Source organism: Euprymna scolopes, chromosome 24 (assembly GCF_053919585.1).
Source record: "Euprymna scolopes isolate OS-2025 chromosome 24, ASM5391958v1, whole genome shotgun sequence".
NCBI lineage: Eukaryota > Metazoa > Mollusca > Cephalopoda > Sepiida > Sepiolidae > Euprymna > Euprymna scolopes.
In genome coordinates this window covers 62,137,686-62,164,204 of record NC_136505.1, presented here as the reverse complement: position 1 = coordinate 62,164,204, position 26,519 = coordinate 62,137,686, and the positions used below count along the sequence as shown (strand labels likewise).

Here is a 26,519-nt window from a genome sequence, read left to right as displayed (position 1 = left end):
CTACACCCTTTATGAAAAAAATGATGAAAAAGAAAACTTATGGATCATCAGTGTTCACTTTTATTCATATAAATCATAGAATATGACAGGTGAAATTCTCTAAACAGAACAGTTCCTACACTATTTTTTAACATCTCCTCACGAAGATTATAGATATAATTGATCAAAGTCAATGCAAATCTAAAATACTTGACTTTTATAATGACAGGTTCTGCTTGTATTATGCTCTTAGAAATAATCCAATGAAACTCGAATTTGTGGTGTAATTATTGATATGTAATACATATTCCAATTCTAGAAAAATTGGAATTTGCTGAATTTTCCTTTGTATCAAATTAAATATAGCCCACATTTGGACCTTATGCGTAGCAACTGTTCCAAAATTCATAATGATCATTTAGTTTAGTAATTAATCATGTATAGCTATTATATAAAGGGCAGTTGTTTGTATGTTCAGCTAAAAGTAAAAACAAAAACAAAAATCCTACAAAACAAATACCCACAAAGTTGGTATATTCTTGATCAGTATTGCCGTTGATGAATAATATCTAAAATTTAGAAAAATAAAATCCTTCTCTGGGAGTCCGGCTTCCTCAGGAGGTGGGTGGATGGGTGGGGTGGGGGGAATAATTTATTTATTTATTTTTTTTTTTTTAGTATTCGACTTTGGAAAGAAAATGCAAACTAACTCCTAGAGGAATCCGTTATATGAATGCACAGTGTGGATGAGAAAGAGGGGATTAGGAAAAGGATAGAGATAGAATTTTTTAATTAGAAAATCGGTTACACTTTTGCCATGAACATATCTTATAAGTTATGAAAATATATATGCAATGAAGCAACAAGGAAAATTGAGTAACTGAATTGTCAAATATTTTCAAAACTTTTACCGAGTTTTGTTCGTTGTTAATGTAAATACTGAAAATGGATATATATATATATATATATATATATATACACATACACACACATACACCTTTTTTATAGTCTACATGAGCATTATATCACTACATATTCATGTGCATGTTCTGGTCAGCCAGTAACAAGTAACTAGAGACCTCTTTGGGCGATATTGCTTATACAAAAGTAAAGTTTGTACAGACTTTACTTTTGTATAAGCAATATCGCCTGAAGAGGTCTCTAGTTGTAACTGGCTGATTGAAACATACTCATGAATGTGCAGCGACATATAAATGGTTATGTAGAACAATATATATATATATATCTTACCCTATTTCAGTATTGAGCACTCTTGTGTGAACCTTGTTAAAACTGCTGCACTGGTTGCTTCACTTCTGGAAAATGTTAACCTGATTATATATATATATATATATATATATATATATATATATATATATATATACACAGAGACAAATCTCTCACCTCATTCTTTGTCTCGTCACATAGTTAAAGTAAATGAGTAGTCCATTGCTAATCTCTATTTGAGATAATCACTCAAATCTTGTAATTTGTTGTACTGATTATTTTTGTTTGTGAATATCGTGTGTGTATTGTTTCCACTATTGTTGATTGGCTAAGCTAGTGGCTAGGTGGCGTTGCCTGTTCTACGTCTACTTCTGACTCAACCGTATACTGGGTGGCGTGCTTGCGCATGTCCATCAAAGGAGCAGTCACCGCGGACAGTGTTAAAACAAAACAAGCAAAAACAGCAAAAAAAACAAAACAAAAAAAAAACCCTCTGTATATAGTCAGGCATAATCTATTACGTTCTCTCTTTCATTCTCTCCCACTCTTTCTCTCTCTTTCTCTCCCACTCTTTCTCTCTCTCTCTCTCTCTCTCTCTCTCTCTCTCTCTCTCTCTCTCTCTCTCTCTCTCTCTCTCTCTGTACAGTACCCGAATGTCTGCTCGCAATCCTCGGGTGATGTAGTTACCTGTCTCGCATTTATGCCGACTTGGAAAAGCATTTTCATAGTGCAATTCTTATATACGCTAAACAGCAGCAGCAGGAGCATCATCATCCTCATCTTTGTCATCTTTTCTCTTCTCTCCGTGTCGAAGTGCTTCTAGCAGACCATCTCAGATAGACGCACATTGCACCAAAACATATCTAACCATTATGGTGGCATTGTTCAGTAAAGACAATGCCACCAATGCTAATAATTTCAACCTCACTGCTCCGCGTTATCCTCCTCCTCCCTCGCCTCCCCCTTCTGCTGCTAAAATGACAACCATCAAATCTCTCTTTGTGGACTGTTTACCTTTTTATAAATGGCATTACCAAATCTTTGCACAACGCAAATATGAATTGATGGTAAGTCTTTACTTTCTACATAGGTTTTTAGATTTAATAAACAAAAAAAGAAATTGATAAAAAAAAAATGTTTAAAGGTCCTGTGTGTACAGATCTTCTTTACAGAATACTAAACAGTGTATATGTATGTTTTTAGGGGTGGGCAGGGAACCCCAAACCTTTCTAAGTGTATGTGTGTGTCCATGTTTTCATATATACATATGTGTGCGTGTGTAACCCTCACCTCTCCACTTAACATTAAACACTGATTCCTTTTGCGCCTTGCATATCATCTTAATAACAATAGGATTCATTATTTTTAGTTGTGTGCATTTGTCTATTTTGTGTTTATTCCTCTTTAGTGGTCCCATATTTCTTGATTTAGTGCTAAATCCGATTCACTGACAATATCTAGTCTGAGAGTCCTTTACCGTTTGGCTAGGAACAAGGTGCGCCGTACCTGTTCTCATGCTGGACTTTTCTTTTATGGAAATAACTCGAGACAAGGCATGAAACCAGTTGATGTAAGGAGCTAACAAAAACTGATTGTTGCAAAGACAGGAGATGCTTATTGACCTTAGACTTGAAAAGAACAAGGTTGTAGTTAGAAGGAAGACAGTGAACATCTCTTCTGTCTGGCATCAGTGAAAGAGAGATCCTTCAAGACAGAGATAATTTTCAAAAAGATTTTTGTCCCAGCCCTTTTTGGGAGCTGAATTTTCCCCATATTAAAATCTAGTGGTTATATCATCCAACTCGCATAAACTCATAGTACTCATTCTCTCTCTCTCTCTCTCTCTCTCTCTCTCTCTCTCTCTCTCACACACACACTTGAATAATTTAATAAAATTAATACTTTCATGAAATAGCCATTGTTGTACAGTAATATTTTGGACTAATCTCATCTTGGTTGTTGAAGCAGATATAACCTCTGACCTTCTTCAAGTGCATATTTTTTGGCGATTACATCGAATATTGTGAATGTAAAATGAAAATAATAGTCCAAATGATACAAATTATCAATCCACATCTCAAAAATTATTTTTTTAAATACCATTTTCAATTTGTGATAATTTAAATATTTTCTTATCGTAGCTAATCTTTATTAATGGTTGTTTTCGTTTCTTCTATAAGCTTGTGTATATCTATCTGCGATGTTTGTGTTGCAACAACATCCAGTGATGATGCAGACTGAGAAGGAAAGAAAAAATAATGGATGCTCGCAATGTTTGTTGTTGTTGAAATAGCAGTGCAACTATTTAATGTCGAATTGTAAGTTGTTGCTTTTGCAGCTTTACAATCAGTCTGGTTTGTTATATCCGACTTTTTTTTTTCTTACAAACAATTCATAACACACCGTCCCAACAGTTTATCACTTGGTACCACTTGGCTTTCCCCATTCCGTACCTTTTTTATAAGGGTTTAGGACGCCCCTCCCCCATCCTATATTCTGTACTCGGACAAAACAACCGCAATCATTCCAAACAGGAGCTCTCTGCACCTGTTTGGAAGCAATTACTTGAATGTAGATATCAGGAAGCAGCAACAGTAGTTAGACTCTCACCCCACCTTTCCCTACACCGATCCCAGCAAGAACTATGACTGTCTTCGATTTCTTGTTTATAGTCTGTTTGTTTTGTCTGTACAAACATCTACACTCAGACTCCCCACCCACCTTCCTCATGCATACCGAATTGTAATTCTAGTTTTCATTCTGTCTGATTCTCTTGTGTAATCCCCCCCCCCTTGCCTATTGTTTAGGGGGTGCTGCTAGGTGTATCTCTCTGGTGCTATTATTTACGACAGCTTTGATTCCCTTGCAATTTGCTTCAGGGCTTATTGCTGTGAGATGTTCTTATAGCAACAGGTTTCTTTTTTGCATGGTAGTGTCACTGGAGAAGATGAGAAGTCACTAAGTAGAAATCTGCGATTGGTTCATCAGTCTGTCACGCTAAAGTTTAAAATATCACATTTCCAATGCGTCTACGCATCTTTGTAAACGGCCCAGTCGGTCGGTTATGCATAAGTTTGAAGTAGCTTTGTTTTCGAGTTGCCTTTTAATTTATAGGATGAAAGTATAGGGATCGGCGCAGGTATTGTTCTTGGCCTCCGGGGTAGGATCAGAGTGTAGTATCTGTTCTGATGCTTCACTTAAGTGAAGGTCCTTGGTCAATTTAGGGGAAACCTTTCATACTGAGACAATTACCTTTTTTGGGGGGTGGGGGCTGATTTTCCCCCCATATTAAAAACGACCTTGTGTCTAATTTGTTTTTGAGGAAAAGCGAATAAATACATACTCTTCCCTCCTTCGCTGGGTTGAGGTGGAGGGATACATCTATCCAGGAGGTAGAGGAATGCATACTTGCTTCCGTCCCCCCTCTCTCTGATCGCAGTAGAGTGCGAGTGGTACTTATTTTCCCAAAACAAAAACCTGTTAGCCCCATCTCCTCTTACATATATTTAATGAAAATTTGGCATTTGTCTGAAGCCTAAACTATATTACTTCCATTATATTATCTTTCGGAGTTCAATTAATGTGGTGCAGTGTAGTATCTGTTTTGTGGATATGCCATCCTACTAAGCTCCCCTTTTCGGCAGGGAGTGAGGATAGTGTAGTATCTGCTTTGTCACTATGCCATCCTCTTGGGAATTATCTCCCACTTGGGAGTGGTTGGTTGGTGTGTTATATGTTCGTTCGTCATGATACCGTCCTTCCAGACTAACAAAAAAAAAAAATATATATATATATTTGCTAGTAAAAATAATCTCTATTTTAAGTTTGATAATAATTGCATGGTTTACTTTTTTTTTTTAACCATGAGATTTTAACCATGAGATTTCCTGTTGGATTTTTCATTTTCTTTTGAAATCAATGATAGTATTTGAAAATAAAAATGTCTGAACGAGTTTGAATTCATACTCTGGTTTTGACGTTGTAATAAAACATTACCTTGCTAATGTGTATGCTGCCTATTTTTTTTATTTTTTTTTTTAATCAATCACATGTTCCTATTTGCATACGAACAGACCCCCAAAGCATCGTAACTTTTTAATAGACTAATTGTTCAACTTTTACTGAAAATTTTTAGCAAAGTATGGAATCGGTATTTTGGGAGGTTATCTTATTTCTTCTAATTTTAAAAAAAGTACATAAGGTATTAAGAAAAGGATGCTATTTTCTTTTGAACATTCAACTCGTTCCAAAATTACGTTTCTGAATTTTTTAGATGAGGGTTGCTTGTTCATATTATTTGGATTCTTCAAACTACTGTTCTCATCTTGAGTGTCATTTGCACAACGTTTCGATCGATGTAACCTCCGACCTTCTTCAGGTCTATCTTGTCGAACTCTGAAATTTGGATCGGATTTCAAACGGAACCCTTTATTTGTTATGAGGGTAGCATGCTCTTGTTCTGTCAGCCATGACTGGATAGAGGTCCTAAGTAATTTGCAATTGTATTTTTCAGTTGCCTATACTGAGAACTGAACTTTCAACCTTCAGGGGAATGTTACTTTTACAATTAATTTTTTCCAAGTACTCTAATCATTGTGCCATGAGTCCTACTGGCTCGAAATTCTGTCCAAATTCCCGAGTTTGACAAATGTTCCAGAGTTCGGTAAAATACACCTGAAGAAGGTCGGAGGTTACATTGTCCAAAATGTTGTGAAAATGGTACTAAAGATGGGAACGATAGTCCGAAGAATCCAAATATGAACATTGTTTTCTTGATAAATTTGAATTCAAAAAATTCAACTCTGTCACCAGTAAGAAAATTTTCAAAAAAAAAAAAAAAAGATTGAAGTTTTTGGTTAGATTTTTGTTTTCCTTAAATCTTTTAACACAAGATGAAAAAAAAAAATGTCTGAACGAGTTTTCTGACGATTTTCGTTTGACTTTTTTCTAATTTATTAGGATTACTTATAAACTGTCAAAAAAAAAAAAAGTTCAACCAATTGTGTCTGATTCTTTTTAATGTTTATTTTTGTTAGTTTTTTTCTTTCTTTTTTTCCTGGCTTAACGATTACAGTGGGTCAGTCACGAGTCGACACATTTTCTGCATTTATTCGGTCGACAAAATCTGCTTTTGCGTACTTCTGGTAGATTTTCTCTAACGAGATAACCATAGTAAAACCTTGTATGCAATTAACTCTGTCTCGCAGACTTGCATATCTTTTCTAGATCTTTTAGATAATTTATTTAGACATTTTTTTTCTTAAACACTTTAGCACAATTGTATATTTAGATATTTGCTTACAACCGTTAACACCGGACATATTCTTTTCTCCCCTTATGAGGGTTGACTACGAGGGGTTAATACCACAAGAAAAATAAAGAGAAAAAAAAAAAAAAATGTTTTTTGAAAAAGATTTTAACATTGAAATTCTTAAAAAACAAACAAAAAAAAAAAATTAAAAAATATTTCATAATATTTGGTTTTATAAAGTTTTCAAATTAATCTTATGAAATATTTACTGACCAAACTCCTATATTACCCTGACCTATTTCCTGGCCGATTACTATATGGTAGCCATCAAGTCCAATGTAAACAAGTTCTTGTTGAGCCATCCCCTTAAATAATCTAAATTCTATCAAACTTACACAATTAGCGATTACTATGCTACCACCTTATATCATCGAGTGGCTTTTGAACCTTAATAGTGACTCCCTTGTAAATCTATATATCTATAAAAGTGAATGTGTCTGTGTACATTTCTCTACAGAATAACTCTGCCAATTTTAAGTCTACAGACTCGAAATTTGATATACAGGGTACTGAGATTTGGAAAAATATTTGTGATCGGTTTTCGGCCAGAAATTTGGCTGTTAAGGGATCAAAGTTCAACGATTTGATCTTTGAGAACTCTACCAAACTCCTCCGCCAATTTTGGGTCTAAACACTTGAAATTTTAGATATAGGTTCCTGGGACATGGATCTAACTTAATAACTTGATTTGAGCTCAAAACAGTAAATGCTAGGAGGTCATATTAGGGTTCAAAGTTTAAAAAGTTGACCGCTTTTTTTTTTTTTTTTTCACCTCCAAACACCTGGGCAACGCCGGGCTGAAATGCTAGCAAATAAATAAAAAGATAAACTTTGATAAGCAAGTTTTATATTTAGTTATAAATTTTCACATTCGCTTTTCATTCTTTTTGCAGGTAACATAGAAAATTATATTGTAGAAACAATTCTAAATATATCTTTTAGTTGGATTTTTTTTATTTTGATTTCGGTTAAAATTGTCTCATTTCAAAACTGAATCCAGTTTTATCCTGACATCAACTTTTCTCTGCAGCCAACTCTTTGAATAAAAACAAGTCGTGCTTATGCGTAATATCACTGATCAGCTGATTGCTTTTACAATTTTATCAATTTATCGCTAACCATAAACCTCTCTATACCAATGCTTTTTTTTCTTTTTTTTTTATATAGAAAGAAAGGTTATAAAAACTAAAGTGTATTCATAAGTAAGATTTTTCCAGGAAAGCAGTACAAATGGCCTTATATTTTTAAGTGGCTTCTTTAGGGAGCTATACGGGCTGAACCTTTCTTCAAAATTGAAATATCCTAATTCGATAAAATTTCATTCATATGGATAAAATATTCCGAAAGAGAATGGAAGTAGTCCCTAATCTCTGTGCCTCTTAATAAGCCAATTATGTGACCCCCTCCTCTAAGGGAGCTATGAGGGTAAGATCCACTTAGGACCCAATTCAAATATGTATAAAACATTAATTCAAAAACTTTTCCAAAATTTCAGTTTCATCCGATTCTGTTTTAAGCAAAAAATAATTCACTTTTAAACTAATGCTGAATACCCTTTTTTTGCAGGGTATCAAGAGATCACGCAATTAAAGATATTTAAGTAATGTTATTTACGTCATGTGAATTTATATATATATATATAAACTGGCTTTGAAACCTTTTTCCTTCCCGGAAATCCCTTTCCCACAGAAGAGACGTTGCGAGCCTGTCTCTGCTTTATCGTTATTTTCATGGCAAGTGCTCGTCTGAGCCCCAATCTATGCCTGTCCCTTACCAAACTTTCACAAAAAAACACTCGACTAGCTACAAACACTATCAACAATTTCCCCTCACTCTCTATTTGTGCCTAAGTCTAAATGCAGATTCCATGAACAAAGCTTCTTTCCTAGAACTGCTCACCTGTGGAACACTGTTTCAATTGGCTTGCTTCCCGGACGACTACAATATGGTAGCCTTCAAGTCCAATGTAAACAAGTTTTTGTTGAGCTGTCCCTTTAAATAATCCAAATTCTACCCAATCTATACAATTAACAATTACTATACTACTACCTTACATTCATTAACCTTTATCCTTGAGTGTCCTTCTGGCCTTGATAAGTGTTGACTCCCTTTGTTTAAAATAAAAAAAAGATAAATTAGTCTTAGGGTTATGTGCAATTCAAACTCTAGTATTGACATTATAATAAAGCTCTACCTTACTAATGTGTGCTCTTTTTTATTTATTTTTTTGTTAACCAATCACATGTTTCTATTTGCATACTAACAGTCACCCAAACAAAAAAATTTTTTTAATAATTTGTTTTTACTGAAAATTTTTTACCAGGTATATAATCAATATTGTAGAGTTGTCCTATTTTTTCAACTTTTTATTTATTTATATATTTTTTTAAAAAAGTAGATTGGGTATTAAAAGGATGCTATTTTCAATGTTCTCTTGAACTTTCTGGATTACAGAAAAAATTTTTATGTTCAACTCCTCCCAAAGTTGTCTTGATAAATTTAAATTCAATTAAAAAAATCTGTCTCCTCTGTAAAAAGAAAAAAATCTTTGCCCCTTTTCTATAAAAATGTAATCTTAGTTTTATAAAAAAATATTTATTAAATAGAAGATGGGGAACAAAAATTATATATAACTTTAGTAGATTATCAGAACAATAAAGAAAAGTACAAGGGGGGAAAATTAAGAAAAAAAAAAATCTTTACGCCATGGCATTTCGAAGCTAAATGCTTCTTATCAGAAGAGTAGGGTCAGAATTATGCAAATATAAAAACTGGCTTAATAACATTTAGATATGAAATGAGTATGAAGAAGTAATATAAAAAGTAATGAAATATTCGAAAGTAGGTACAATTGGAAGGCTACTATGTAGGAAACAGTATAAAAAATATATGGTCCATTAAAAACTATTTATAGTCACGCATTATTTTTATAAAACAAAATCTGTTTTTTATAAACAAGTAAATTTTTATTGTATTAAATTCAAAGCCATGGAGTCTAAACATAAACTCTTAGACTCTATTTTTTGTTATTTCAGACTCCGATTCCTCTTTATGTAATTAAGTGATTATGACTTGCAAATCTCTTAAAGCCTATGTATGTATACTCCTAACTAAAGTCGGTCTGTATCATTATAGCAGGTTTATATAATCAAAGAAAAAATAAGGTTGTTTAAAATTCAAATGGTGTCTGGTTATGATTTTACGACTGTAAGTATTTAATTGTAGGTAAAAAAATATATTAAAAGCCAGCAGCATTCACTCTATATTGATTAAACCGGCTTCTCCCAAAAGAGGAAGTATCTGGGGAAAATCAAATTCACAAGCAGTTTCCAATTGCATGTATTTCCCGGTCAGGGAAGGTGACAATGTAATGTTTTTTCAATTCTTGCAGGGAAATATCGATGTATTCCTACATACAGCGCTTGATATTCCCAAATGGTTACCCATCTCATATTGATCAGACTCAATGTTGCTTAACTTTAGTGATCTAATAAGGACCAATGTGTCTACATGATTATGTACTTAAGTGGATAAGGATGCTGACTAACAACTTAGGAATGCAAAGTTTAAATGCAGTTCCATACTACTATTTTTAGTAATGGATGTTGGCAACTTTCATGTGTTCCTGCCTGTCAAAATACCAACAGTATAAAACTGGTCCTCTCTCTGTGATTACTTCCATTGCATTAACCCCCCTCCTTCCTCCATGATTGCTTCCATTGCATTAACCCCCCTCCTTCCTCCATGATTGCTTCCATTGCATTAACCCCCCTCCTTCCTCCATGATTGCTTCCATTGCATTAACCCCCCTCCTTTCTCCATGATTGCTTCCATTGCATTAACCCCCCTCCTTCCTCCATGATTGCTTCCATTGCATTAACCCCCCTCCTTTCTCCATGATTGCTTCCATTGCATTAACCCCCCTCCTTCCTCCATGATTGCTTCCATTGCATTAACCCCCCTCCTTCCTCCATGATTGCTTCCATTGCATTAACCCCCCTCCTTCCTCCATGATTGCTTCCATTGCATTAACCCCCCTCCTTTCTCCATGATTGCTTCCATTGCATTAACCCCCCTCCTTCCTCCATGATTGCTTCCAACTGCATTGACCCCTCTCTCCGTGATTGCTTCCAACTGCATTGACCCCTCTCTCCGTGATTGCTTCCCACTGCATTGACCCCCCCCCCTCCGTGATTGCTTCCCACTGCATTGACCCCTCCCTCCTCCCTTCATGATTGCTTCCAACTGCATTGACCCCTCCCTCCTCGATTGCTTCCAACTGCATTGACCCTCTCCTCCCGTGATTGCTTCTCACTCTACAATCCTGATAGCATTTTGTAGAATTCAATAATTTTGTTAATCTCCAATTGAAACAAAGTATCATAAACAAAGTTTGATATTTCGGGGCTGTTTTCTCTTTTATCTCATTTTGTTGGGTGTTTTTCCTACCTCCTACTCTTTTCCCATTTACAATTTGACACCTGTGGTGCCAGCTTTTTATAGAAGAATATCAAACAGCAATTAATAAAGTAAAATAGATCAATTTGTAAACAGTTCTGTCTGATTAATCACCATAGTAACAAGGAAGGACATTGATAGGATGACTTAAATATACTTTTATTCACTAGCAGCAGTTATATATAACTAATGCCAAAAGAGTTTTTGAAAATTCATGCATTAAGGATTTTTATTTATATTTCCTTGTTTGAATTTTTGAAGGATTAATAAATTTGTCCAATTTTTATTGTAATCTATTTTTTTAACTGATCTGTTTAGCTTTTGTATTATCTCGATATCTTTTAATATAAAGATAGTATTTATCTTTTTAATTTAATTATATGTATGCACACACGTTTTTTTTAATCAATAAATTCAACATTTTCTTCAATGCAATGTTAAATTTTATATTCTGTTTAATAGGGAAATCATTTTGGTACAGATTTGATTTCAGTTTGGGGTTTGCATTTTTTTCTGATTATCTCTTTAATTCTACTAGTCACCGTTTATTAACATACTGTTAATACAAGGTGGAACGATAAAGTTGTCGCCCTAAAGAAAACACTACAGTTTTATTTTAAAAAATTTTATTGAAAAAATCAGTTCAGATTACTTGTTTACGTAGTAGAGCCTTTATCTATTCAATGTAGCCACTCTCAGCCTCAGTCACCTGGGAGCATGCCTTTTCCACAAGCATCAGCGAATACTGGGCAAATGGCAGCGATCAGGCTGACTATGTTGTTGTAGGAGGTGATTTTCTTGATGTATGACCAAATGTAATCGCCCAGCGGTTTGAGGTCGGAGTAGGAGGGGGCCCAGTGAGAGAAGAGTACAAAGCCGTAACACTCCTTCTGAAGTCAAGTGTGTGTCTCTTTGGACTTTTGGGCTGGTGTAGAGTTTTTCTGCCAGCAGCCACTTATTGCATCACACTCTTCAGCCACTTATTGCACCACACTCTTCAGCACATCCTGGTCACGGCACCAAATTAAAAGATGTTGCATACTGGGTGTTCTTCTAGAAGAGATGATGTATGTATTTGTTGTTCGTGTTAGTATTCATGTTGGTGTGCAGATATATCAGATATGCAGATAGGTCTTATATATAAAGAGACAAGGTACATGTTAATACAGGAGAGCCAACGGCATGTAATACACAATGAGAGGAGATTTGATATATTGATAGATAGACCGAGAGATTGATAGTTATATTGACATTTATAGTGTTGACAGTTCTGTGAATGGGAGTGTTTCTATAACATTGACACATATTTCTTTACCTATTTTTGAGATGATGATTTTCACAAAGTTCTTATAATATAAATTCACAATACCTTTCTGTTGTTGAATAACATAATACGAAGACACAGATACAAAAAAGATGAAGTTGTTCGTTTATTCCCAGGAATTCAAGTCTTTACATGATTCTTTCTTCTCCCCTTCGCTTCCAAGGTTCCATGTAAGCTCTGACTCCTCTCTTCTCCCCTGACTGACTGACTGACTGACTGACTTACCCTTTGCCAGGCTCCAACTATATTGAAAACTCATGACGTCATTGCATGACTAACACGTGCATATCAGATACGTGGCCTGTCATGCCTCCGTGTTTAAGCATGCATTGTTACTCACGTTTCAACCCGATTTCTCTAACCTAATTTTTTATTAACCCACTTTACAAACATTTTCCATTGTTCGTTTTTTAAATTCCTTATTTTAATTTCATTTCTTTAACAAAAACAAAATTCATCATTACAATTCTTTTCTCTATAAACAGATATCTAACTATTTTATGTGAACTAAACAATGGTAATTCTACATGTTTTCAATAACATTCCGTATTATTTATTTTAACTTATGATCGGAATTCTCAATTCCAAATCTAGCTTTGCAAGTTCGAATCCTTGGCTATCCTATCTCATATTTACTCACAAGAACAGGCAGCTGTTCTTTAACGCAGATACACTTTGGTCTTTCAAGCCGACTTCAAAGATGTGAGGTGGCATGATGTGGCCCTCACTTGAAACCACACCAAAGACTATAACCGTGGCCAGAAACGTTTTAATCACCCTGGGCACATCCCTGTTATTCATGGCAATCCAGGAATGCATTTTGAGAGTGCTGGCAATGGTCCTGTTGTCATAACATGGATCACTAGAGAGCATGAGTTGTACAGTGGCACATCGCCAATCTCACTCGTCAAATTGTGACGTTCAGACATGATAGAAGGCTCCTATCGCTCTTAGGATTTGTACGCAACTGATCAACTAGTAGATGATATGTAACAAAAGAAGAAAATCGGTTTTTCATAAAACGGAAATAGAATCATGCCATCTTTTCTAGGGTAATAATTTTATCGTTCCACCTGGTATCTTGGCTGCATACTTGTTAACAGCATGTTAACAGATCTCTAGTCATTTCTATTGGTAAATCCAATTTGTAGGATATTGGTAGTTTTTTGATGTGGAAGTCTGGTAGTAATTCTGTCTTTTATCACTTAAGCAATATCATCTTCGGTCATCCTTAAGATCTCTTTATAAAAGCTTAAGATACAAATTCTTCTGACGTTAGTCTCATTAAATGCTGAAAATCTCGATGTTTTGAGTGTAACAATACTTCGTTTTTGTTATGATTCTCTTGGCTAATTTCAATGACCCTTCTTAGTTGTATCTTCCTTTTTGAAAAGCATCAATGTTGCCTTCTAATATTTTGGTGAGTGTCCACAGCTCTGAATTGTATGTAAAATATTTGGGCTGTATGTTGAAAATCCGTTTCTTTTCATTGACATGTTGCTGTTAAAGATGAATTTGTAGATCTTGTATACATTTTCTTTCTTTTTCTTTTTTTTATTACAAAAGTGTCGCCACTTATCAAGGCCCAGAGGCCACTTGAGGATAAGAGTTAATGAATATACGGTAGTCAATGGGACAATATCATAATAGTTAATAGTGGAAATTTGGTAAATTGGATTACTTATCAAGAACATCTATAACTATATATATATATATATATATATATATATGTGTGTGTGTGTGTGTGACTTTTCCAAAATGTTAATTCAATAAAACTTTATAAAATTGTGCTCAATAACAAGTAGAGCATTATTATAATATAAATTACATTATTTATTCAAACATTATTTATTACATATATGCATGCATGTTTCAGCTGCAATCTTGTTCAAAAGCAAGTTTCATTGTGCATTTATATAAACTTAACTGAGATGGCTAAAATATAATTTAGCAAATATTTTAGTTTTTAGTTATTTAATTTTATTTTAATTTCTTTTAGATTAATTCATTTATATTTCATGAGGGAGTCTTAAATATTTGTGGATATACATGTATCTATGTGAATGAGACGATATATGGATTCCATACATGTAAAAGATTTGACCTCTCTCCATAAGTGGCTGAGAGCATGTTTTTTATCCTAAGGTCAATTGCACTGATCCAGACAGAAAAAGGGTCAATGTACTTGAAATCACAATCATGATAAAAAGAACTATAAAAATAAAGTAACAAAGTAATTAATTTGATTGGTTGAGACAAAAGGAAAAGGTATGTATATGTATGCCAATTGTTGTGAGCAGATTAATAACTGAATTAGGAGCATATAAATATTTTGCCCATCTACTATCCCCCACACCACCAAACGAAGACAGCGCTCATTACAAACTCAAACACAATTAAACAGCATAAAAGCTTCTGCAATTTATCCCCTTTAATCAACAAACTTATATCAAAAGAACAGAACTTAAATTTAGATACAGGTTAACTTAATTTACACCACAGAAAATAATACCAATAATAAAATGAAAATAATTACATTGGTAAAAACAAAGAAATAATATCAATAATAAAATAAAAATAATTACATTCGTAAAAACAAGGAAACACTCATTTTATATATACGTCTAACATTTTGAATTTTAACGATTATATGCATTCCAAAAAAGAATAGAAACAGTATCATATATTAAAATTCTAACGGTTATGTCGTTAAAAAAAAATCACTACATGCCATCAACGCTATACACCTTTTGAATGCTAAGGGCTATTTTTTTTTTTCAGAAGTAGAACAAAAACATCCGTTTCACGTTAAAAATGCAGCAAATATATTTTCAAATATTGTACTGGTATTTTATTGAAATCAATCATACCGAGGAAGTCTTGAAATAAAATGTTGAACATATAATTCTGGTTTATTCCTTTTTTCATCTCTCTCTCTGTATATATATATATATATATATATATATATATATATATATATATATATATATATATATATATATATATATATATATATACTAGCTAATTTTGCCAGTTTACTGTCATTTCATTAGTTCACAAACGTTTTTAAGATTTAGCTCATAATATTAATGAAACAGAAACTAGGGCATTTATATAGGTTCCCGCAGGAAAATTGGAACTTTCCTTTTTTGAATTCCCCTAATTTAAAGGATAAAAGGTGTAAATGATGATTTTAACATTTATTTCTGTAATCCTTATAATCTATTTAACATAATTATTCAATTATTCCCCTTTGCTACAATAATTTCGAAGACCCTTTCACAAAACTTGAGCAGCTTTTTACTTCATCTAGATTCCAGAATGGTCTTCAAATAGCTGCTTCCACAGTGTTAACACTAAGGTGTTGATTAATGTTAAATTTTATTTCAATCATGCAAATAGTCGAAAACATTCAGATCTAGGAAGCTACTCTGCTAAATGTCCTTCAGGACAAACAAGTGAAAATTCGTTTTCAGGCAAGTCTGGACTTGTTTTGCTCCATGCATTCGCACGGTCTTGAACAAGCATTACTTTGGTAGCATCATAGTATTGACGAATCCAGGGTAGTAAAACATTCAGAATCTTCAAATACTCTAGTGTTGCTTTTTAAGTCCAGCTTCTGTGAAATGAGGTGTCATCATCCTTCCATCACTTGTCACAGTTGCAAAAACCCTCACAGAAGAATAAAAGCTTCTGCAATTTATCCCCATGAACATCTGATGGGTTACAGGCAATAACTCGTATGTTCTGGTGGTTGGCAACCTAATCCAGTGAAATTTTCTCATCAGCGAAAATGTGACAATTTGATTGAGAAGCTTTGGACATCTTTCCACCCTGATGGCTCTTGAGCAGATAGTGAGAAGGTTGTGACATTTCTTTACATAAGAGTTCATCCAAAGGGCCTCATCAACTGCTCCACTGATGGTTCTGTGGCTAGCATTGCGTTTTTTTTTTTTTTTACCAGTTTAGACATAGACTGAGTTGGGTCTGACTTCATCGACCTTTTCTTTTCTGCCAGAAAAGTTTTGGTTTGCTTTCAATCATTGCGAGGGCTGTGGCGACTGAACTTTAACCTCAGCATCAAACTTGACCAGGACTCGATAAACTGTCGTCTTTCTGTAGCCAGTGCTCTTAATTACATTTGAAGGAGAGTTCCTAGCGCTTCTCAACTCACATGTCATCACCTGTCATGCTAATTCCGCCATGTTTAAGGAAACCTGTCCAGATCTTATTGTAATATCAAGAATAAAATGGCACCTCACACTAACACTAACCAGCACTTTCTCACCCTTGTATTTACATGTCCATCTTCCCTGGTATATTTTTTCTTCCTGACCACGTGGTGTACTTTTCCCTCCTTTTCTTGTGATGCAAGCTCGCACACGCTTGCTAATTTGCATATATGCTATAACAGCTGCTGCTGCTAATATTTCGACTAGCCAGCTATCCTTCTGCTGATCCTGCTATTTTCGCACCCACGCCCCTATGCATTCTGTTACACATTTAGATAATGGATAAAATACTTTGATCTTTTCCTGCCAAATGAAATTTATAAAATTTAAAGTTATATGAAAATAAGTTACAAAAAACAAACAAAAATAGCATAAAAACAATGGAATTTATAATTTAGTAAATATATATATATATATAATACTTCTCTAATTCCATATTTCCCTTAAGTTGTTTAAAGTTAACACCTCCAGTCCTTAACAACTGTACTAAGTGGCTTTTGTTTACTTGATCACAGACATGAGGTTGATTATTGTCAAAGTTTCATAATTATTGTGAAAACTTTGGATATTTTAAAAATTAGCACAAGTATACTTTATCCAACCTCCTTACCCTAACCCTAACCCTAACCTCCTTAGAGAGAAAAACTTAACAGCAGAAACAGTCAAGTATATGTCGGTTCTTGAGTTCACATGGGACATTAATCAGACAGGTATTTAGATATCGCACCGCTTAGAAGATATATTTTATTTTCAAGCAAGTGTCTTTAATAAATAAAAATATTTATTTGCTTAACATTTTCAATTAAAAAAAAAATCTTTGCATTTTTGTGAACCTGCATTCGTGTGCGTTTACTGCACAGGATGGGATCGTCCACTTATTGTCTTTGTCAGAATTTGTTACTTGAGTTTTATACTGGCTTTCCTGTCTGTCATGTGGCCTTGGTCACTGCTGTACAAAAGAAAACAAAAGATGTCAAGTTTAAAACGAGTAACAATGTTTTGAGAGGTTACATGATACTGAAGTTCTCTCTCATAATAGACTTGCAAATCAAGACAAACATTTCTCCCGAACACAAATAGTCCATCAGTTAAGGCCCCAAGGTCCATCTTTCTTTATGATCCACAGAAAACCATCTTGTTGGAATATCCTCCAAACACAGTAGTGTTTGAATATATGGTTAAGTGGCAGTTTTAGTCATTTAGAACTGCTTTAAAGCTTCACCGCTCACTCATTTTTCGACCAAATTTTAAACAATTATTACAGTTTATGAATCACCTTCTCAGCCATATTGTGAAAAAAATTTCAATTTTCGTTCAGTAAAACAAGCTATGAATTTTCTGGTGTTCAAAATCATTAAAAAAAAACAGTAAGGAGGTGAGCGATGCTTTTTTATGACTGGTTTTCATAGCAACCATGTCGCTTCAGTGACTATTGTTGCTACTAATTCACTGCTGTCTCGAAAAGAGAAGTAACAAGTGAAACAGAATGAAAGCATGAAAGGGAGATAATTGGAGGGGATTTTATTGAAAGCAGACGAGTGCCACACATTGTTATTACACATATGTTTATGGGGGCAAAAAAATAAGACTGAAATATAATAACAAACAAGTGAATTTATCGGAAGCCTGAAAAAATCATGGATTACAATAGAAAAATGCGGACATGAAAAGTAGTATGGTTAAGCTTAAACATGGAAAAGTAAAGGACTATCTGTTAAAAGTGGAAAAGAAAAGGAACTTAAAATATTGTAGCATTAAGTTTTTTTTTTTTTTTTTTTTTGTAATTCAATTTATAACATATAATCAATTCTTAATGCTGCAATATTTTAAGTTATAAATTTATATATTTTTACTAGAATATCTTGTCCTTTTCTTTTTCAGTTTTAACAACTAGTCCTTTACTTTTCCATGTTTAAGCTTAACCATATTACTTTTTATGCTCGCATTTTTCTATTGTAATATAATGTATAATATGGACCACCTCGAATGCCAATAACAAATTCTTACAAATTTACTAAAATCTTTTTTAAAATTTTTTATTAAAATTTCACCCTAAACAAGGCACTTTGCCACTTTGATGTAGGGGGCTACTGTCAGAGACATAAGCTACAGGGGTACTATGTAGGGAGTTGGGCAGCAAGATGTCGGTTCACATTACACTTGAACTTCTGCATGTCAGTAGGGTTGGGGAAGCAGGGACCTGGAAGGGAATTCCAAAGTCTAGTGGTTCTGGGGAAGAAACTACTGGAGTAGAAGGCTCTCTTACATCTAGGGATCTCTACTGTGAAGAGGTGGGATTTAGCTGCTTGTCAGATGTATTTACGTCGAGGGGCTACAAATGGTTACAGTTCGTCAGAGCATCCACCATTAAAATACTTGTAGAACAGGCAAAGGGATGCAACATTTCATCGATGGGACAGAGACTGAAGCTTAGATGACAGTTCAGGACTTATCAGGTTGGCAACTCTCTTTTGAACTTTGTTTAGGAGCGAGAGACTAGAAGCAGATGCACCAGCCCAAATATGACAACAATACTCCATACATGGGTGAATGGTGGCCTTATAGAGATACAGGATACTTTCGGGTGTTAGTAGCTTTCTAGCACAGTAGAGAGAACCTACCTTCTTCGCAGTGGTCCTGGCAATACTCTCAATGTAATTGTTCCGTTTCCTATGAACGTTAGGCCAATGAGTTTAAAAGATGTACTTTCAGATAGTCTTTGGCCATTGCTATTCGTGGTAGAGAAGTTTTCTTGTAATTATTGAAGGAAACAAGTTTAGTCTGGTCAGCATTGAATGTGACCATCCATTTTTGTCCCCATTCCACTACAGATCAGAGGTCATCTTCCAGTGTTTCTGCCATTTTTTTTTTTTTTTTTTTAGATATGTGTTCATTTGTTTTCCTGTCATGTCTGTTATAGAGCGTATTGTCATCAGCATATATACCCATCTCACAAACAATTTTGTCAGGGAGGTCATTTATGAATATTAGGAATAATAGAGGTCCAAGGACAGACCCCTGAGACACTTCCTCATTTATATCATATTGTTTAGATGTACGACCATCTAGGACACCTGGATTTTTCTCTTATCTAAGAAGGATTTAATTATGTTAAGTATTCTTCCAGTGATACCGTATGATCTAATTTTCCTGAGAAGACCTTCATACCATACCCTGTCAAAAGCCTTAGATATATCTAGAGCTACCGCTCTACCCTCTCCTGCTTTGTCAAGTGAATGGTATATACATTCAGAGATTAGTTAGGATGTCTGCTGTGGAATGGGCTTGCTTAAATCCATATTGTTGGTCGGTCAGAAGTTTAGTATCTATAAGGTGACAGACTAGAACTTGGTTAATTATGGTCTCAAATATTTTTGCGAAAAGTGGGAGAAGGCTAATGGAGTGATAATTTACTGGGTCAGTTCTTTCGCCAGAATTCTTGAAAAACTGGTACCACAGAAGCAATTTTCCAGCAGGCAGGAAAGCAGGATTCATTAATGCATTTATTGTAAAGTTTGGAGAGAACTGGAGCTACTTCGGCAGAGCACTTTTTTAATAGCACAGACGGGATGAGATCAGGTCCACATGCTTTTTAAGTGTCAAGATTTTTTATGATATCATGCACCTGAGAAGGGGTAATTTTCAGATCGTCTAGTGTGGTGTCTGTCCACAAAGGAAAGTCAGGGAGGGGGTGGTTAGCAGAGTCCAGTGTGAAGTTGGCGGCAAACCAAGTGGCAAGCATGTTAGCCTTCTTAGTTGCTGAGCAAACAACCTCATAATTGTTGGATAGTGGGGGAAATTGTTGATTGCCCATTATTTACTACACTGTTGTAGATTTTCCAGAAGTCACGGGCTCCTTATTTCTGTGCTTCGATGCATTTTTTGGTGGTTTCAGTAAATTCTCTCTAAGCTGTCAGTATTTCTTTCTTACAGTTACTTCTGGCTTCTATATACTTCTGTCTGTTTGAACTGGACTTATGTCGGTTAAATCTGCGGTATGCATGCTGTCTTTGAGCAATGGCAGCTGCACAAGTAGAAGTAAACCGTTGGGGAGAGTGGGGCTTGCTATAAAATTTCCGCATATGTGCTTCAATTGCCGTTTGGAACCATTCAGTGGTCTCATTTGCGCACTGTTCAGCAGGAAGTGAAAAGATATTTCGCCATGGAGCATCTCTGATGAAATTCCTGATGGCTTCCCAGTCAGCCTTTTTTATAATATCTTGTTGTTTTGAGCAATGGCTCTTCAGTTTTGGCTGTAGAGTTTAGGGCGATTTCAACCATTATCACTGCATGATCGGCGTTCCCAAGTGGGCTGTGGGCATTCATTACACAGTCATCGGGAACTGTGGTCAGAAACAGATCTAGAAGTGATGCATGTTCTTGCTGGTCTGGGAAACGGGTTGGAAACGTAACCATCTATGATAGGGAATGAGTAATAGAGAAGCTATGTGTTGTGCTACCAGCTGCGTCTGTGTAAGTAGATCTTTAAAGGCTCAAATCCAGAATCTATAAAATATTTGGAACCAGCCAATTAATACTCGATTAATATGTATAAGTGCACATAACTTTCGATCACCCATGTTATAAAGTATTTAATGATATTGCATGAATCTTTCAACTCTTACACTCTTAGTTTACACTTGCAAAAAAAAAAAAAAGGATGAAAAGAACCCCCTTTTCCTAAAAGAAGCGTCCTTGGCTTGAACTGGGTCTAATCATTTCAGCAATTCTCTTTGCTTTCCAAATTGGCCACAATATGGATTTTAAGACTTGGCAGTGTTAAATGTAAACCTTTGCCAGAAAATCTGGTCTGCAAACGAAATTACATAATTGAATTTTTTTTTTTGAAATCTTTTTCTTGATTTTCTTATTTGGTCGTAAATTTTATTGAAAAGAAGAAAAAAAAAATGCATTCCTTTGAACAAATCCCATATTCTTGTTTCTAAGGGAGAAGGGCCTGGAAATGCTGAGAATTGACGTCTTAATCTCGTTTGTTGTTTAAATTATTTTGTCCAAGTTTACTTGTTGCACTTTGACAACGCCAGATTTGGTGAAGACTAATTAACGTGTCTGTTCTGGGTTTAAGTCTCGTTTTTAAAAAAAAAAATTTTTTTTTTTTTTTTTTTTTAGAAACCTATTTTTTTACCATGATTCTATACTTGTATAAGGCGGGGCATAATAATATGACACATTAAAATAAATGAAAAAGTATTATTTTCTGTCCGTATTGTATATATTAAGCAATACTGAGCTGAGTCAGTTCTAAATTGGGTGACGATTTAAAAGTACCAGGTGTTGTATGTATTCTCAGCTTATCTCATGGTTTCCACTTATCCTGAGCTTCTATTCCTTCCCACTGGAATCGGTTAATACTGATTCAAGGACATGGCTGAGATTACCCAACACTTGCTTCATAACTACATGTTACAAGGATGTTCATTGCCACTAGACTAAAAAGACTTGTCACAATGAATGAAAGATGATCTGTTCAATCCATGTAAGTTGACAGTAAAACGGTGACATACATTTGGGAAACAAAAAAGTAATGCTGATCAAATCCTCATTTTTAGAAGGCTAACTTTGTAATGGAGGGAGGACTTTCATAACTTTTTTTTTTACATAGGCATAACCACTTATCAAGGCCCAGAAACCACTCGAGGATAAGGGTTAAGAGTGTACAGTAGTCAATTGGACAATATAGTAATCGTTAGTAATGGAAATTCGGTAACAAGTAGAACGGCTCATCAAGAACTTTTTTTACGTTGGACTTGAAGACAACCATATTGTAGTCAGCAGGAAAACGAAGACAATTCCACAGGTGTGAAGTTCTAAGAAAGAAACTATGTTCATGGAATCTACGTTTAGGTTTAGGCACAGATAAAGAGTGGGGGGGAATTATTGATAGTGTTTTCAGCTAACCGAGTTTTTCTTGTGAAAGTTTGGCGAGGGGGGACCATAGACTGAAGCTCAGTCGAACACTTTCCATGAAAATAACGATACAGCAGAGACAAACTTGCAACATCTCTTCTGTGAGATAGAGGTTGCAGTGAAGAGAAAAGGATATCTTCTACGAGGCTATAAAGTCTATTTTGAACTCTATCAAGGCAGGACAAGTCCTTTCTAACAGCTCCTGCCCAGATGTGGCAACAGCATTCCATCCTTGGACGTACCTGGCTCATATAGATAGAGAATTGCATCAGCAGTAAGATATCTACTGGATCGATAGAAGGATCCAACCATTTTTCCAGTGGCCTTGGCAACAGATTTGATGTACGTGTTCCATTTAAGATCATGAGTAAAGGTCAAGCCCAGAAGCTTGTCAAATCTTGAGGCCTCCCCAAGACGAGAGCCATTCATTTCAATTGATGCCAGATGAGGATCAGAACACTGATGTAAAGAGAGAAGCTTAGTTTTAGATGCATTAAAAGTAACCAGCAACTCTTTTCCTCATTGTACCACTTGCTCAAGATCAGTAGACGAGCGCTTTGGTTAAAGTAAAGTTTCATTTGTAGAATCGACAAAGTAGCTTTCTTTTAGAGATCAGATTTTATTTTTAGTGTGCTAAGAACTTACAAAAGCGTAGAATGATTTTTGGCAATCGTTTTAAAAAAAATCCTTGGAAGAAATCATTGCAAAATACCTGTGTTATGCATTCAGGTTGTTTTTTGTTTTCTTTTTCTCCTTTTGAAGTTTTTATTAATCTAAAAATGGTCTCTATTTAATCTTTTGAAAATGTTACTCCAAACCGAGTGTATCTGATGAGATCCCAATGTGAGATTTTTGGCAAATGTAGAATTGCTGTTCGGTTGCTATTATTCCCAGGCCCATGTTCACATTGTGGTAATTTCTGTCTGGTGTTCATTCTATGAATAAAATTTTTGAAATCTCTTCAAAGTATGAAGCCACTTGAAAATGCTTCAAGGTTTAGTTTTTAACCTAGCCAACAATGTTAGATGAATAGATTCCATTCCATGAATTTTTCCTTTGTCAGAAACATTGCTCATGAAATGTAAGGACTAAAGGACAAAATATTTGAAGTCACAAAGGCTTTATATAAAAACTAGCTTGGGTGCCTGGCGTTGTCCGGGTGTTTGGAGGTGTGTTGAGCCAAAAACAGAAAAAGTTGTAGTAGGCAGGCAGATTCAAGTTCGTACTGCAAAAGAGGAAAAGAACATGAAAAAAAATGTGACGTCTTTGCTGCTGTATCTGTCACCAAACTGGAAGTGGGGAAGGTTAAAATAAGACTAGTCAATCGTAAAGAGGGATGACTTTCAAAAATATTGGAAAAAAAGTGACCCCTCCTTGTAGAAAAGTGCTCAGTTGAGGGTGAAGTAATTAATGTTTTAGCCAATTTTTCGATATTTGTCATCTGAAGAGTCGAGCTTCAAATCGATACCAATCTCGTGGAAATCTGTTGTCTCTGTCAAAAGTTTTAGGCAGACATACATACATACATACATTTAAACAGACAGATGAGATTTATATTATAGACTAGTGGGGGGTACCCGGCGTTGTCCAGGTGTGTGGTTTGGGTAAATCAAAACTCGGGGGGGGGGGGGTTAAAATAAAAAAAAAAGTTTTGGTAGGTGAGTATGAGGATCGAACCCGAACCCTATGAGGCGAAGTTGGAAATAAAGTGTGAAAAGAAAACCCTGTGACGTTAACCATTGGGCCACCACACGATACTAAATGGAAACGCGTTTGAATTTATTTAATTACTTAGATTTGGCAGGTGCACGTTTTAATGACTTAATGAGGTCAACTTTGACTGCGGGATAGTATTTCATTTACTGCGGGAACGCTTTTTTTTATTTCTATTTTCCCAAGATGTTGGGGGGGGGCAACTCCCCTTGTCCAATTTGAATAGCAATTGTTGTCTGATATAAGGAAAATATTTCCACATTGATCAAAGCTGATTGCTTTCGGACATTTCCGGCGATGGCGACCGGGAAAATACGGCCTGCTTTAGTGTCACTTTTATTATAGAAAAAGCCTAATCCACATGCGGCGAGCGACAAATGTTGAATATTTATCTTCCGGAAGTCGAGTAAATTAAATAGACAGGCGAGCTCTGTTAACTCGGAGATATTATGATTTATATGTGGTATAAAAAGTTTTAAGAAGTTGCAAACCGACCGACCGCTTCTCTGAAAAAAGCCTTTCTTGGACATACACAAAAAGCGAACATACATACACACATTTTCGCTTATATATATATATATATATATAGATAACTGAATTCAGCAAAGAGTTGATGCCATAAAAAAAAATCAACAACAAGCAATATGAAAAAAATTACTTAAAACAAAATGGCTGCTGTAATGCCTAAACGAATAAATGCAAAAGATTTTTTTCATTCTTCATTAATGAGTTACGGTTATTTGAGTCAATAATGCTGCATATTATTTATCGACTTTGCCATAAAGTCGAGTAGTCTTGGATATGACCTTAAGACATCCAGTGATGAGGCCCCATTTTGGCAGCTGTGGGGAATGTGGAGTTGTCCCTTAGTTACCATTGCTCCCAGGTTCACTTTGGCTCGGGTTGAGAATACCTCTTAGGGCATCTGGTGCTACCAAATCTGGCTGTCTGAAGATACTAGCTTCCTTTTTTTTTTTCTTCTTTCCCTTTGCAAAACTCAATCATGTTCTGCAAAGTCAAAAAGAAAACTAGCAATTTTCTACTACAAAACAAACGATACACCATGAATAAATATTTGAAGATATAAAGAACTTGAAGAATGAAAGCTTTTTCCAAAAATTATTTGATATGCTGTAAAATAAACAAGGTTAGGTGTGGCTTTGAGGAGCTAGTGTACTGGGGTAAGCATACTCTAGCCTATATAGAAAGCTTGAGCAGCCCTGTTGGCATTTTCTGGTAGATGTGCCCCAGGCGATTAGTAATTAATGCCTCTCAGAAGGTAAAATCTGGGAGGGTAGACTTCCTAAGGCTGAACAGAACAGTAGTCCAACAATAACAAAGCCATTGTCAGACTGATTTGTGTTAGCAATTACATGGAAAAATTGAAATTGCTTAAAATATCTCGGTGACATACATAGAAAGATTTTGATGATCTAAAATTCTTTTTAAATTTTAAGGAAATTTAGGAAATGGATTATATGGGATTAAATTAATTGCTTAAAAGTAAAAATCTCGTTTTAGGGAAGTGGGGTGGGTCGATTTACTAGGTGTTAATCTAAAATACCAAGAAACCTTGCAAGCTTATCCTGCCTTGACAGAGTTCAAAATAGACTTTGTAGCTTAGTCGGGATGCCCTTTTCTCTTCCCTGCAACCTCTTTCCCATAGAAGAGATGTTGCAAGCCTGTCTGCTTTATCGTTTTCATGGCAAGTGCTCATCTGAGCTTCAATCTATGGCCCCCACCCCTTGCCAAACTTTCACGGAAACCACTCGTCTAGCTAAAACCACTATCAATTTCCCACACTCATTATCTGTGCCTAAACCTAAATGTAGATTCCATGAACAAAGCTTCTTAGAACTGCACGCCTGTGGAACTCTCTTCCGATTGCCTGCTTTCCAGTTGACTACAATCTGATTGTCTTCAAGTCCAAAGTAAACAAGTTCTTGATAAACTGTCCCCCTAAGTAATCTAATTTACAAAATTCTCACTACTTATGTATACCTATTAATCCTTATCCTCGAGTGTCCTTTGGGCCTTGATAAGTGGTGATTCCGATTCCTGTGTAAAAAAATTTTTTGAAACCACCCTGACATTAAATTGAAGTTTCTTGTACACAAAATGTATTACAGTTCCACTTTGAATTTTTTTTATTTATTTTTTTTTTTAATGGATGTGGTATTTTAAAGGTACTGCAGCATATGTGCATTTGCTGTAGATTGCTTGAAAACTTAATTTCTGGAGCTAACAAGTAAAACGGCTTTAAATCAAAATTCAACCTTGTTTGTTAACATAATCGCTGTGGCTGGCTCCCCTGGCTTTGGTAGGGTCATTTTGGATGACTGTAGCA

The 26,519-nt window shown here is 35.2% G+C and overlaps 1 protein-coding gene across 7 annotated transcripts in view; it reads left to right on the top strand.

Annotated features, from left to right (window-relative positions):
• The window catches only part of LOC145246744 (F-box/LRR-repeat protein 2-like), a 423,804-nt gene that overhangs the window by 315,858 nt on the left and 81,427 nt on the right, over positions 1–26,519 (top strand). Inside the window, exon 1 of one of the 7 annotated variants that reach the window (XM_080108509.1) lies at positions 1,552–2,273. The exons of the other annotated variants lie outside the window; for them this stretch is intronic. Coding sequence (XP_079964635.1) covers positions 2,079–2,273 — 195 coding nt within the window. The 5' untranslated portion in view covers positions 1,552–2,078. Of the gene's footprint in view, positions 1–1,551; positions 2,274–26,519 lie in introns of those variants that run through there. 7 annotated transcript variants of the gene reach the window in all.